A 15785-nucleotide genomic window follows, 5' to 3' on the forward strand; every position below is an offset into this window, starting at 1 on the left:
ATTTGAAAATGTGAGTGGAGGATGGGAGAACATATAGATATCAAATTTCGGTTAAAACTTACCAATACCAATATTAATATTAATGGTAGAATATCTCTGTGTTTTCCTTTTTTTATTCAATTGTTCATTCATGAGAAGAGAAAGATACGTGTTCATAATCTATGCCACACATGAAAAAATTCTTACTATAACTCACTTTGATAGGAAATAATGGAGCAATTTTTACCAAATTTGTTTGTATGAATCGCTTCATGTATAAATGAATTGTTTGGTAAAGAAACAATCATTTTAGTTGTAAGGTTACTAATCATAGTTTCTGCCAAAAAAAATGACCATGAATTTCTAATCAAACATGAGACCCTAACAAAACTTGTAAATTGAAAATGAGATTCTCATTTTTAATTTAATTTTTAATTTAAATGATTTATACTATGTGTTTACGAATTATTTAAATATCCAAAGAAAATAATGATCTCTTTTTATCTGCAGGTGAAAGAATGTATATTTTAAAACTATTTTTTTTTTGTTGAAATAAACGTACTTGCATTTTCATTAAATAGAATCAATCAATAAAACATCACGAACAAACTCCGGAGCAGTATAAAACCACTCATGGATGCCTGACATAGAATGCGTTGCCCGCGCTAACTTATGAGCAACCTCATTCGCAAACCTACACACAAACTCAACTAGCACATTTTCAAAGTGCTTAAACAACTCAAGACAATCAGACACAATAGTATGAAAATAAGCTATGCCATTTAACTGTTTATAAGCATCTGCAAGCAGCTTCAGGTCCGTTTCGAAAATGCAGTACATGTAACCTATTTGCTTTACCCACAACAAAGCTTCTTTCAAACTCACAGCCTCAGCTTCGCGAGGTTGCATGCTCACTGACACCCTATGGTTCCTTGCTCCAATAAAACCACCATCTACATCCCTTACTATACAACCAACTCCTATAAACCCCTCTTCTTCGAACACAGCATCATCTATATTTGCCTTCACCCATCCCTGTGGTGGAGGACTCCATCTCCTGGCGCTTGAGTTCATCACCGGCCTGTTTGTAGATCTCTTTTGCTGACTCTATCGCCATTCCAAAAGCATATTCCTTGCTGTAGCTTGAACTCCATAGTCAGACACCATCACCTTATCCCAAACCCATTTATTACGCCTGTACCCCAAGTTCCAGAAGACCATGGAAACCAAAGCAAGCTTCTCCTTTGTGCAAATATTGAATAACTAGTGTATTATCTCCACTACACTGCTTTCTTGATTGATGTGAAACATATCCTGGACTCCCAATGTTGTCCACACTGTCCTAGAAAAAGAGCAATCAAATAGAACATGAGTATCATCCTCATTACGAACAAGACATCAGGAGCATTTTGTATTTATTTGCACTCTTTTACTCGCTAAATTCACAACAGTAGGCAAGCACTCTCGACACACTCGCCACATAAAAGTTGTTATTTTACTTGGCAGCTTCGAAAACCACATCTTCCTCCAAAATGCTGCATGATCCCATACATGTTCCCCCTGCAATTTCTGATAACAACTTTTAACAGTAAAACATCCTGTAACTTCGAATAACCAAAATCATGAATCTTGAGTACTACGACTTGGGATTGGTATACGTTTAATCAACTCTTTATCTCTTTCATTACAGATATCGTTAATGACATCCTCATCCCATTCTTTCCCATTATCAGTCATCAAATTCACCACCTTAGTATTTTCTAGTTCCGCTGGCATATCCGTTATCATCAAGCCATTTCCTTGGCCTGACAACCAAGGGGTATTCCACACTTTCGTACTTTCACCGTTTCCAATATTCCTCCTACTTCCCTCCTTAACTATATCCTGAGTTGCCATTACACTCCTCCACATATAGCTCGGATTTGACCCCAACTTAGCATTGAGAAAATCTGATTTAGGAAAGTACCTTGCTTTCAGAATACTTGTCACAAACGGATTCTCATTATTTAGCAGTCTTCATCCCTGCTTTGCGAGCATAGCCACATTAAATTTACTTAGCTCTCTGAAACCTAGCCCTCCCCCAGTTTTCGCATCACATAATTTATACCATGATAACCATCTTATTCCTTTACCACTTCCACTATTACCCCACCAAAAAGAGTTCATACTCCACTGCATCCTCGTACAGACCTCCCCGGAATCTGGAATAATTTCATCCAAAAATTTGGGATTGTTTGGGCAACAATTTTAAGAAGCACTAGCTTACCTCCCTTCGATATTGTTTTGTTGTCCCAACCATGCAACTTTTTACTCACTCTTTCCGCTAAGAAGCCAAAAACACTATTCTCTCGTTTACCAATAAACATTGGTAATCCAAGATAATTCCCATGCGTGGAAACTTCATTAACCTGGAGGATAGCGCACACCTGAGCTCTATCTGTAGCTCTTGTATTCAGGCTGAACACCACAGATGACTTCCTCAAATTAATTACTTGGCTTGATAAGTTTTCGTATCTCGTTAGAAGTTCTTCATACTTATAGCTTCGGTTTCTTTCGCTTTGAAAAAGAAATAAGAATCGTCTGCAAACAGAAGGTGTGAAACACATGGTGCACCTCTAGCAATTGAAATCCCATGAATCAAACCCACCTCCTCTTATCGTCTTATGATAGAACTTAAACCTTCGGAACACAGGATATACAAATATGGGGAAATCAGATCCCCTTGCCTAATTCCTCGCTATGGAATGGTATCACCAAACTCTTCTTCATCCTGTATAAAACTATATGTCACCGTTTGCACACATTTCATCACCCTGTCTCTCCATACCTCATTGAACCCAAAACTTATCATCATATTTTCAAGAAAACTCCATTCAAGTCTATCGTATGCCTTTGACACGTCGATTTTGAACCCCACTACCCCATTACTGCCTTGAGTTCTCCTACGTATATAATGATTAATCTCAAAAGCAATCAACACATTATCCGTAAGTAGCCTCCCTTCGACAAACACACTTTGCTTTTCTGAGATTAACATTAGCAAACATTGTTTCAACCCATTGGCCATGACCTTAGATAGAATATGAAACAAAACATTACACAACGAGATTGGCCTCAAGTCTGTCATGTCTTGTGGCTGCTTTACTTTTGGTATGAGACATACCAGTGTATGATTTATTCCCCTTGGCAGCACCCCTGTATTAAAAAATTCTTGATAGGATCTCTGAAAATCCACCCCAACTATACCCCAATAAGCGTGAAAAAATCCTGAATTTAAACCATCATGACCTGGTGATTATCCGGATGCATAGAAAACACTGCATATTTTAACTCTTTATTTGTGAGTGGTGCAATAATTTGCTGGTTCTGCTAATTTATAACTTGCTTCACTTTTTCCCTCTCCGATAATACGTCTGTTGGCCCCGATGTTTGGAATAGCTCTGCAAAATACTCTGCAATAATGTGTTTTATGTCCTCTTTGTTGTCATGCCAATTTTCATCTCCATCCTTCAGTTTTTCTAACTGATTACGCTTTTTCCTCCCCTGGGCAAATTTATGAAGGAATTTTGTGTTTTGGTCTCCTTCTCGTAACCAAAATTGCTTTGCACGTTGTTTCCAAAACACTTCTTGTTGTTCCAACAACTTTAGATACTCGCACCTTGCTTCATTATATTTACCCACCCCATACGCATCCTACCTTGGTCTAAACTTTCTCATTTCTCTTCTAAGATTCTGAATTTCAGTTCTCAATTCCTTCATTCGGCCCCCTCCCCATTCCTCCAACTGCATACTTAAATACTCCACCTCATCTACTATATTTCTCCCTTCAACTTGATTCCAACTGTCCTGTACCAACTTATAGCATTGATCTTCCCTAATCCACACATTCTCAAACCTAAACTTCTTAGTTTTTTAAACATAAACCCTTTTATTGAGTTCCAGGTACAAGGGAAAATGATCCGATGTTGACACTTCCAATACCTTCACCTCAGCCTCCGGGAATAATGTTTTCCATTCATTATTTGTAAGTCCCCCGTCCAAACGTTCTTGAATCCATGCTTCAGTTCCTCGTGATTTATCCCATGTGAATTCGCTTCCAGAATAGCTCAAATCACTAAGATTACACTCATTCACCACTCTTAGAAATCCTTCCAACAACATCTCTGGATGCCTCCTCCCTCCTTGATTTTCATGCGCATACATGAGATCGTTAAAGTCTCCCAGTATACACCATGGTAACTGTGATGACCCAACCAACTCTTTTAGCAGATTCCATGATTCTTGTCTTCTACCCCTTTCCGGACATCCGTAAAATCCTGTATACCTCCACCTCCCAATCTGATCACAGACAACTTCAAAATATATGTAATGGTTGCAACTTCCTTTGATTTCAACTCCTCTCTCGTTCCTCCAGATCAATGCTAACCCTCCACTATGCCCTGTTGCATCTACCGTGTAACATCAATTATAATGAATCGCTTTGCAAATATTCTCTACTACTTTTCTTTTCACCAATGTTCTAGATAAGAAAATTAAATTTGGCCTTAAATGACTTATGATTTCCTTCAAAAATTGAACTGCCCGTGGCTTGGCCAATCCACGACAATTCCAACCTAAGCAACTCATAACTCTCGGCGGGCCTGAAGTCCAGGACCCGCCCTCTGCAAGTTTTTGAATTCATTTGTCCAATAATTGTATCTCCCATCGTAACTTGTAGCCCATCCAACTGCATAGTAACAGTCCCAAGACCCTTTTTAATTTGATCAATTTCAAATCTCCTTCTTTTTGTCTCCAAAATTATCTCCGGATTTTTTGATATATCAACCAGATTTGAGATATTACTATCCTTATCCCTCTCCTCCTGATTACGCGGCATGATCACTACAGCATGATCCTCCCCCTGATTCTCGCAACACTCTCTTAATCTCCGTGAATCTCGCCGCTTCTAGCTCACCCTCCCCCGCCATCTGCTTCTTCACACCACCGTTATTTTCCGACCAGCTGCTTCCCCCTTCCTTATTATGTAACCACCTTGCCCCTACATTATTCTTTACATTTCGATTTGGTGCTCTCAACCACACCCCATAAGCCCGTTTAACAACTTTATCCGGATTGGCGTAAACAACGTTACACTCCGTCTCATTATGTCCCAGAATCCCACATACAAAATAAAAAGTTCCTAGTTTTTCATATTTAAAATTCAGCCAAGTCCAATTTCCTCCCTTTCTTCGGATTTTCATGCGTCTCAACAAGGACTTTGTGATCTCCAGTGTAACACGGATCCAGACGAATGATTTCCATGAACCATCAAAATTAATAGGGTCCGACTTCATGTATTTGCCGATGTATGCTGCCACACTTTTCAATATATTTTCTAAAATGAAACCTTTGGGTATATCATGAACTTGCATCCAAATATCTACTTCATTCAGATTCACAAGATGAGGATCCTCCACACCCTTTACTTGTTTATATACTAGAGTATTCTGTTCAAATGACCAGGCCCCCCTTCCAATACATTGTGAAGATCCATGACATGATAAAAAATGAAAGAGAACCTGTAGCCTCCAATATCCTACACTTCCCTTCCTTCCCTTTGGCCGCCATATCGATGCTAACAGATTTTACATTGCTTGGAAGTTTATATTTTTATCCGTCAGGAACTTTCCAACCAACACAAAGGTTTCCTTACTTTCTTTTGTTTCTTCCTCTCCCACAATGATCCCTCCTTCCTCCTCATCCTCAATTGTTAGACGTGCGTATAACTTCTGTAAATTGGATCTGTCATACTCCATTTTACTCTACGACTGGCACAAAAGAAAACTTGTGACATGAACAAGACTAAACCCATGCAGAGAGAGACATGGACTAAAAATGATCAATTAGGCTTGTTATTTGCTAATCAAAACTATTTAAAATCCTGTGAGTTAATAGTTATATTACCCACACCGCAGGAAAACGGAAATCAAAAGCCTGATCCCCAATTTCCTTTTAGCCTCGTAATTCTGCTCTAAACAAATTTCCCCAGCCCTATCAAAATTTGATTGCCTTTTATAATGAAGAACTAAAATCATTTAGCAAAATAGATCGATGTAAAATCATCCTAGGCTAAAAACAAACTACAATTTTGATACCTCTTGATGTTCAAAGCTGAATGAAGAAATAGAAGCACGCCAAGTTGTAGAGGATAAAAGAGAGATTCATATCTCTCATTTATTCAGATTGAAAAGCAAAGATTACTCTGTCAATATTGTGATATTGCACACGAGAAAGTTCACTGAAATTTAAATAACATCAATATATTTAGAGATGATTATGATCAAGCCACCTACTGACCATAACTAGAGACTCTTCAGGCTTGAACTCTATAGCTACATGACCTGCACCCTGGAAAGTCAAAGACACGGGTATGACCTTATAATTTATTTCCTTCTCCAGGATTAATACAGTAAAGAAAAAGTTCGGATTTGTAAGGCATGATCTGGACAAGTCTCACAAAAAAATTAAATTATATACAAATTTCATACCTTAACAGTCGCATATGTTAATGTGAAATTGTCCTGTGAATATGACTCCGTGTATCTGTTCAAGATTAAGAAATATAAACGCATACTTCAGATCGAGAAAGCGAAAATCACTACAACAAAATAGGTCAATTACGACGGCTAACTTACGACGGAAAAAAATGTGCGCCCAACTTACGACGAAAAAATGTAAAACATCGTAATTATTTACGACAAAACCCAAAACCGTCGTAAGTTTAGTATTTTATTAATAAAATTATGTACGACACGATTAAACAAAAATAAAAATTATTTTAAGTTACGACGATTTAAATATTTTGTCGTAAGTTAATTATTTTTATTAAAATTTTAAATTGAAATTGAATAAAAAATTATTTTATCTAAATTTACAATTAAATATTAATAAGGAATCCGCCCAGTTTACCGGCTATCTTTAATTGCAGAAAAGTTTTACATACCCTGCTACTTGTTGTTTGACAAACCATGGTGCCCAGGCGCTATCAACATTCAAATGTAGATCACGTATCCACTTCCTAGTGCCCAAATGTGGAAATACCATGTCGTGATCTCCACTGTTTTACAAAATAGTACGCCAACCATATTTTTAGTGAAAAATAAATCGTACTGATTTAAAAAAAAAAGACTAATGCTACCACTAATGATAAAAAAGCTTCATTAAGATGAAGTTTACCTATTTATAAGCGCTCGACAACTTTTTTGGGTGAAGTTTCGATGAACATCAACTGTACTAGGGACATCGTATGCATAGGTAGTGCTATCATTTTTACCAATAGCATAGTGATCATCAGCGTTGCACATAGCCCACTCTCCAATTGTGTCCTAATATTTACAACAATTAATTCCTGATCATTTACAGTCACGTTTCTTCTGGCAAACTAGGATCGCCAAATCATCAATGCCGATTACATACCTCGCGGATATTTAAAGCTTTCCGTACTGATTGATTATTTGCCCAAACATTCATGTACAGGTGAGTATTGTCCTAAAAATAAAAAGAACAGATGAATCAATTTAATACGAACTCCTTGGCTTAATTTATTTCATTGTTGAGATTAAACTAGTTCATACAATATCAAATAGGAATGTTCTGATTAGTACATGTCTACAAAGTTTGAAGAATAAAAGTTACCCGACACCATTGTTGGCCCTTCAATTTGGCTGCGCGGAGAAGATGTAGTGGATTAGTTGAGCTATTAATCTTTTGCTGCAGCAAACTCCTGGTGCTAGTGTCTGAAGTACAAATTGGTTCCAATATGTGATACAGATACACGTTCTCCAGGCACTGCATATATGAAAATGTATACACAGTAATAAATTGTTTGTAAAAGGGTACTCCAATTAAAGATACTAGTAGATAACCCGTGCCCGTGCTTAGCACGGACCGAGATCAAAATATCAATATTTAATAAAAATTATAAAATTTATTTTAATTTTTTATTAAAATATATAATAAATAAAATTATACGATTATTACAATTTTCATTTTTAAATTATATGTAACTTTTATTAATTCAAATCTTATTATAACAACAAACTCAACGTTATTTTGTATCTATTGTTCAAAAAAACATAACTAATATTTTATATCAAAACATTAGTCGCGACACGATTGATGGATAATTTAACAAAAAATTAAATCAACAGCACTAAGTAATTGCATATTAAATTTCTTATTGTTAGCTGAATTTGTGTTTTTATATAGTTTGTGATTGTATAATTTTTTCTAATAAAATATTCATTATTTATGTATAAATTTGCAATTGGTGCTAAAATAGCATTCTGTAGGTATGAATATAGAAATTACAATGTATATACGATTTTCTTTATATAAAAAAATATAAATATATGGTATATAAGAATCAAAAAACGGGCAAAGTATTACATATACAATTATAAGTCATATATGAATAAAAAAGAATAAAAATGGTATATTTAGAGCTATAGCAAGATTTAAAAAAAGGTGAAACCAAAAGTTTGTAAAACCGAAAAGAGGTGAAAGATGAATTCCTTATTAATTAATAATAACATTGTTTAAACGATTCCATTTTATTATTTTAATAAAAAATAAAAATAATTTGGAGTTCTACGAAAATAGAATTGTAATCATATTACGATTTGTGCAATTTTATTATTTTCTAGTGATGAAACCAAAATACAATTTTTTATAATATTCATACCATTTTATTAAAATGAAATTCTACCAACAAATTAAAAAATTCTAAATTAAAAAATTTCAATTTAAAAACTTGGCCTATTTACTTGGTCGTGGTTTATATTTCTCGGAACCTATTTAGTTAAGCCAATTTATGAACTTATTTATTTTAAAATATAATTAAAAATAGAATTCAAACCTATAAAAATAATAAAAAATTATGGCTTATAAAAAATTTAAAAATGAGTAAAAATAATACATATACAATTATAAGGCATATAGGAATAAAAAGGGATAAAAATAATATACTTGAAGTTATAAAAGGTGAAACCAAAAGGTGGTGAAACTAAAAAATAAGTGAATATGTTTTGTTTATTAATAAAGAAAAAAGGGTAAAAATAATACATATAGAATTATAATTCATATAAGAATCAAAAATGATAAAAATATTACACCTAGAGTTGTTACATCATGAATCATAAAAACAAAAAAAAACAAAAGGTGATAGAACCAAAATATAAGTGAAAACAAAGTATCACATAAAAAATTTCTTAATAAAGAAAAACGAGTAAAAATAATATAATATATATATAGAATTATAAGTCATATAGGAATTAAAAAAGATAATAATTATACAATTAGAGTTAGAGTTATACCATGAATTATGAAAAGTGAAACCAAAATGTGGTGGTACCAAAAAAATAAGTGAAATCAAGTACTTGAAAGAAGGTTTAGCTTATTAATAAAGGTTATTAATTAAAAGATTTGTCGCAACTCAGACGCTAGTAGTAACAAAATTCAAGATTGTGACCTCGTCGACTTTTTGAAGATCACTTTGACATAGTTTGTTGCTTGGATGCACGTTTATGTATTCCCCGTTGCAATTCCCTTTCGTGGACTGAAAACAAGGATAAATCTTTTAAATTATGTTTAAACAACTATTTGTGTCTCCAATTTCACAAAAGAGTCCAATGATTCAACATTTTAATCTAAAAACATTACCGATTTCACCTTTATATGTTAATGTTAACATTTACCTCATAAAGGTCATCTGATAAAAGCGCCATCTGATGAGCATATGGAATTCGAATGTTGAAGTCGACATTCCTATCTGTCAGTGGGTTGCCAAGAATGTAGCCCTGAGTATATCAACCATATTCAGAAAATGAATAACACAATAGCTGACAATAATTGATAGCCGATGGGTCACAAAAACTACATACTGCAATATTAATTCTTGGCTCATTTCCAGCTTCATTACCTATACAACAATTAAAGACAATTTATATAAATACAGTAAAATTTACAATAACATATATAATTAAAGTTAGGATTTGGGCACCAATACCATTAAATATCTCTTGAACAAAAAGCGGAACAGTTATTCCTGTATAGGAATTACCACAAACGTATAAAGTATTGCTAATAAACTTGGAATGTTCCTGGATCCACTGTGTCAAATCCATAACATATAATAAACAAATGAATATCGAAATTTCATATAAATTTTAGCAACATTATATCAAATTAATGTTCATACCTTGCTAAGAAATTGGTAAAAGTATTTTGCTGATAAAGTGTCACTGTTTCTGTAAGTTTTTGGAGATTTTGTATAGGAAAATCCAGATGTAGGCGAATCCACGTACAATATGCTAGCCAACTAAAGTTAAAATCATCACAGGCAAAGTTTAGTTAGCTACAGAAGTTTAAAAAATATGAAAACATTAATGACTTTGCATTCTACACTTGGTAAGTTTAGTTGCGTACTAATTTTAACAATTATAAAAAATGGATACCTTTGTCCAAGTGTACGGATTTAAATGCAAATCTGGTATTTCTTTGCTTGTATCCGGATATTCAATTGTAAATGGACCTTCAAGAGTGAAAAATTAATATACAAGGGGTTAGAGATTTCTTCGTAAAATATGCATTTTGCGACAATTATTAAAATTGAGTAGTGTTAGGTTACTCAAAATTCTTCCTCAAAATTTTCACCAAATGACATGACAAACACATGACATATTTTAATTAGTGCGCGCATATTAATGCACGCGGGATATCATATTATATTTAGAAAAGTTGCTATTTATTATACGCCACATCAGTATTTGGGGAAATTTTTGGGAAAAAGATTTGGGAACCTATCATTTTTCTTAAAAATTTAAGGAGTGTTTGTTTCATTATTAATGAGGTCGGTTAATAAAAATCAGAATCTATATTCGAATTAATAATTTGATAATTGGAAATGGAAACTTCATCTATTATATATATAATATAGCAATTAGGGGGTTGGATAAGACATTTTAATCCTATTAAAATTACTAAATTACCCTTCATAATTGTATGTTATTAACTATTTCATTTAATAAGCATTTATTAATTACATCTAACTTAATATGCATCTATTAATTAGTATGACTCACTATTACATATATTTATTAATACTTCAATATAAAATTAACAATTTATATATGTATATATATATCTTATTATGATAATACATGAAACTATTATAATAAAGCATCATTTTTATAAAATGGCGAAAACTAAATCTAAACGAAGACCATACTGAAATTTTTAAGGTTAAATGTGATGTACTGCTGATAAATTCTAAACGTATCTAGATATAATAAATATAGAACTTTCATTTCTATGAGAAAAATATTTGAACAAACTTGAGAATCATTAATATTACGACACATACTTCCCGTTCATGACATCATATCATGGGTCTCAGAGCATATACTTCCGTCAAGATCAATAATCATGTAACTCACTTATCTCGCTTTTAATAAAATACATTAGTTTTTTTAAAAAAAAAACAATTCATTCACATTTTCAGCATGTGTGGTGAAAAATATTTTCAATCACTATAATAAATACTGCAAACCAAAAATAAGAAATTAAGACAACTAAAGCAAATGAACTAAATATTTTCTTAATCGATTAATATGATATTTTCAAATAATTATGAATGTCCGTGCTCGATAGCACCAATTGTAAAATTCCAATATTTCAAAACACTTCAATATACATATTTTACGAATATTATATATCTGTTATTCGATCTAAAATTAGAAAAAAGATAATCTCACAATATAACATATATTTCATTTATGTAATATGAATCCATACGTGAGTTTTGAAAAGTTATTAAAACATACAAATCAGAAAAGCTCATACTTATAATAGAGGTCACTATATATACAAAACTAATTTCTCACATGTCACAACCTACTATATATCTATTTAACAAGCATGTATACAAATTTTAAAATATTTTAGAATAGAGCATGCCCATAATATAGTATGTTCGTGTCTCACACGGGGGCTATAGAGCTAATTATTAGGTAAGTCATTCACTACTGGCCCGTACGAAAACCAGATTTCCATACTCATACTCGTTATTCTCATTCATTTATCACAAATTAACAATCTGAACGCCCCTTTTACCTCAATTTCATGTATAGTAATTTGATAATTGGACATAAAATTTCATTTTCAAAATAAATGGGTAAAACATTCTGTACTTATTATATCACTTCATTCTCATTATCATACTCGTTATTCTCATTCATGTATTATATAAATTAATGTAACAATCCAAACGCCCCTTTAATATTATGTCCTCTTGACATTTAGATTGGTTATGGACACTGTAAAATAGAAAAAAGAAGTAAATAGATAGTAAGTAGAATCATGGGAACATCTAGTATTTAAAATAATAGATTGGATTGATGAAAGGAAGTTGGTTCATTGAATTTTTAAATTATTATTTCTCAAAAAAATTAGCAATGTAAATAATTGGAAGACATTTTAAAATAGAAATGAAGATAACTGAGAGGTTGTAAAGGATCAGTTTTAAAGCTTAATTTTATTTATATTCAGGATCAGTAAAAGTAAAAATAAATTGATTATATCTTTCTTTTTTAATGATTTTTACCAAATTTTCGGTTAAAAACTAGGATAGAAAAAAAAATTAAACAACCTAGAGAGCTATGATTTTACGTATAAATATTATTTAGATTAATTTTATAAGGTATATTCAATGTTGTAAAAATCGGTAATCGGATATAATCGGTTGAGATATCGATTAGCGACTAATCAATAAATTGAGAATTAATCGGAATTGGAGTAATAATCGGATGCATTTTTAATATTAACTTACAAATATTTATTTTAAATATGAGAAAATGGGCTTATCAGTTTGGTTTCTAGGCTTGTCCAAATTAGAGATGCACAAAAAGTCCATCGAGCCGAATTTTATTTGGGCTTTAAAAAACTCGGTTTTAGAAAACGGATTGGATCGGGCCGGGCTACAATTAGACCCATACCATAACTACAATTATATATACATTAGTAAGGAAAATATTATTTCTAAAGTTTTTTTTATCATTTATAAATATATGAAAAGACTAAATTACCCTTCTATTTGGTTTTTTTAACTCTCCTCCAACTGTGTATGATACACAGTGTATCTGCCCTCTGTTTTTTCTTTAGCAGCCTTTACCATCTTCCCCAGTAAACCATCCTAAACGGCTAAACCACCGTACCATTCAAAAAACACAATTCTGGATCTGGATAATATTTGAACTCATTTCTGGAAAATATATATATAGGATAAATTACTATTAAGCTATATAAATATATAATTTGTACATTTAACATATATACACGAAGTAAAAGAATAAAAAAGGTAACTCACCGGTCTGATAAAACAAGGAGCGAAGAGTAGAGCAACCTGGGCCGCCGCTAATCCAGATCAAGAAAGGGTCGTCCGTCGGATTCCGTTGAGATTCAACAAAATAATAAAATAAAGCCACATCTTCCTTGTCTCCTACTTCAACATATCTTCAACCGCAAAAAAACACAGTATACATTCATGAGAGAGAGAGAGAGAGAGGTGGGTTGAGCAAGCAAGTCTTGTACTCTTGTATATGAATATACACACAAATAAAAGCTACATACCCGGTTTCAAGTTTGAAGGGGAGTTCTCCGGGAAATCCTGGCAAAGCCTTGACAATTGTTTGTGAAAAAGAATGGTCTGATACATTTAACAGAACAACAATAAAAACCAAAACCCTGGGAATGAATTTTGACATGTTGGTTTGAAGTTGCATACTTTGCATTTCGGACTTGTGATAGACAAATATATGTATAGATAATTGATGAACATCGTACATACAACTATACAAGGTGGGGGCCGGGGGGCGCCTGATTAATTGAGTGGAGCCACCAGTCAGTTGAGTAGCTCCATAAGGTTTAACGTCCTACCAATTTTATTAATTTTTTTTTTGTTTTTATACAAGCCGTTTCATTGTATTTTTAATCAGGGAACAGAAACAATGAAAATTAAGAGGTCAGATCCCCTTGATAGAAATAGAACCTTGCTGAAGCTGCTTAGGGAAATAAGACAAGCTTGAAATACAAGATTGGGTCTAACTATCGCAACTTAAACAACTCAAACCTCGATCAGATTTATTTTATTTTACATACGTTGCGTACATGCATACTAAAGTTATACTAAAACTCCAAAAGCAGAGATTTATCTTCACTTGTTTGAAAACCCGGCCAACACTGCAAATACTAATAATTCCCTAGTAGTTGTAGGTTTTTTAATCTAAACATGAATTTGTTATAGTTTGAATTTATCAGTATTTATTTTGTTCCTGCTTGTAAATCGAGTGTACATATGAGGAGATTATGATTATGATGTGAGTGGTTGCAGGCTTTAGTAGAGTAGTGGAATAACTCAATAATTGAGTGAAAGCAGGAGTGCAGTTTCTTTATCTCCTACTTTGTAGGTGTTTTACTTGTAATGCGCGCAGCTTATATATCTACAACACTCTGCTAAATAAAATTACGCTAATTTTGTTCGCATGCATAATAGATTTCTCAATAATCCGGTGTCAGAACATAGGTGAAGCGTTTCATTAATATATGTCAAAGGCAACGACGACGACGGAGCCAAGAAAGAACAAAAAAGGAGATGTAAGTTTAAACTACGACAGCTAACTATAGAGCATCAGCATTGAAGATGAAGGTATATATGCAAGCCCATGACATCTGTGAGGAGGCGGTAGTAGTAGTACCCAAGGATCATAAGATAGTGGTCGAGGACAAGATGGACATGTTTGCATGGCGGCAATATTTCAGAGTATTCCCGAAAACCTTCTATTGTCACTTGCGGACAAGAAAACGACTAAAGAAACTTTGGAGATAATTAAGGTGATGTGCTAGGGTGCTGAGCGTGTGAAAAACGCCAAAATTCAAACACTCAAAGCAGAATTCGGGTCACTAAGCATGAAGGAGTCGGATTCACTTGACGATTTTTGTTTAAAAACACAGGTCTGGTTACAAACATTCGTGCACTTGAAGAGGTAGTGGCAGAATCATATGTTGTAAGGAATTACTCAGAGCCGTGTCTCCAAATTTTTTGCAAGTTGCTTCCAACGTTGAGCAGTTCGGGAATATGGATACAATGACAATTGAAGAGACAGTCGGAAGTGGAAGCCATTTACTGCTCACTGAAGATGAGTGTGGCCGAAAATGGAGAAAGAGGAGAGCAATTTGTTGCTCACTCGAGACGAGTGGATCAAGCAATCAAATAAGGGTGGAACATAGCAAAAATTTTGAGGATGAGATATGGGGCGTAGCTACGTTATAAACAGGGTCACTTGCACCCCTCAACTCTTAGGTGTCTTTTTATTTTTATTATATAAAATTTAAATTTTTTATATTTAACCCCAAAAAATTATATTTTTAACCCCACTTAATATTTTTGACCCCCACTTAAATTTTATTGATGACCCCGTTTAATAATAATATAACTTGTAAAATGGTGCATAAATTTATCTTTTAAGTTCAACAAAAGAAGTTAAATATACCGCATAAAAGATAAACCTTTAGTTACAGTTTTGTTAAATCTAAATCAAAAAAAATGTATTTGAAGGTACTGTTAATAAAACAATTATGTAAGTTATTGTTATAGAAGAAGTAGTGTAAAGTATTATTTAAATTTACCATTTTTTGTATTTTTATAATTAAAGTTTCATTCGTCGTTCAACTTTTTTACGACCCCCTCCAGTTTCCTGGCTACGCCCTTGGAT

General features: G+C 33.2%; 2 protein-coding genes across 3 annotated transcripts; both read right to left on the minus strand.

The window, feature by feature from the left end:
• Positions 1–552: 552 nt before the first annotated feature.
• Positions 553–2585, minus strand: LOC141714127 (uncharacterized). The gene is made up of 5 exons (XM_074517664.1): positions 2246–2585; positions 1638–1928; positions 1479–1539; positions 1181–1316; positions 553–1086 (listed from the first exon to the last, which is right to left on the minus strand). Exons 1-5 carry the CDS (start codon positions 2583–2585, stop codon positions 553–555), a joined length of 1362 nt encoding a protein of 453 aa, XP_074373765.1.
• Positions 2586–6157: 3572 nt separating this feature from the next.
• LOC141712143 (serine carboxypeptidase-like 1) lies at positions 6158–13832 on the minus strand. 2 transcript variants are annotated; one of them, XM_074514960.1, is made up of 14 exons: positions 13645–13832; positions 13382–13527; positions 10473–10549; positions 10217–10336; positions 10025–10127; positions 9900–9937; positions 9714–9815; positions 9488–9574; positions 7654–7806; positions 7435–7506; positions 7195–7343; positions 6962–7075; positions 6507–6561; positions 6158–6366 (listed from the first exon to the last, which is right to left on the minus strand). In XM_074514960.1, exons 1-14 carry the CDS (start codon positions 13803–13805, stop codon positions 6283–6285), a joined length of 1461 nt encoding a protein of 486 aa, XP_074371061.1. In that variant the 5' UTR covers positions 13806–13832; the 3' UTR covers positions 6158–6282. The 2 variants fall into 2 exon arrangements, with proteins under 2 accessions (XP_074371061.1, XP_074371062.1); XM_074514961.1 differs by lacking the exons at positions 9900–9937; positions 10025–10127.
• Positions 13833–15785: the final 1953 nt, after the last annotated feature.

The sequence above is a fragment of the Apium graveolens genome, chromosome 3 (genome assembly GCF_009905375.1).
Source record: "Apium graveolens cultivar Ventura chromosome 3, ASM990537v1, whole genome shotgun sequence".
Lineage (NCBI taxonomy): Eukaryota > Viridiplantae > Streptophyta > Magnoliopsida > Apiales > Apiaceae > Apium > Apium graveolens.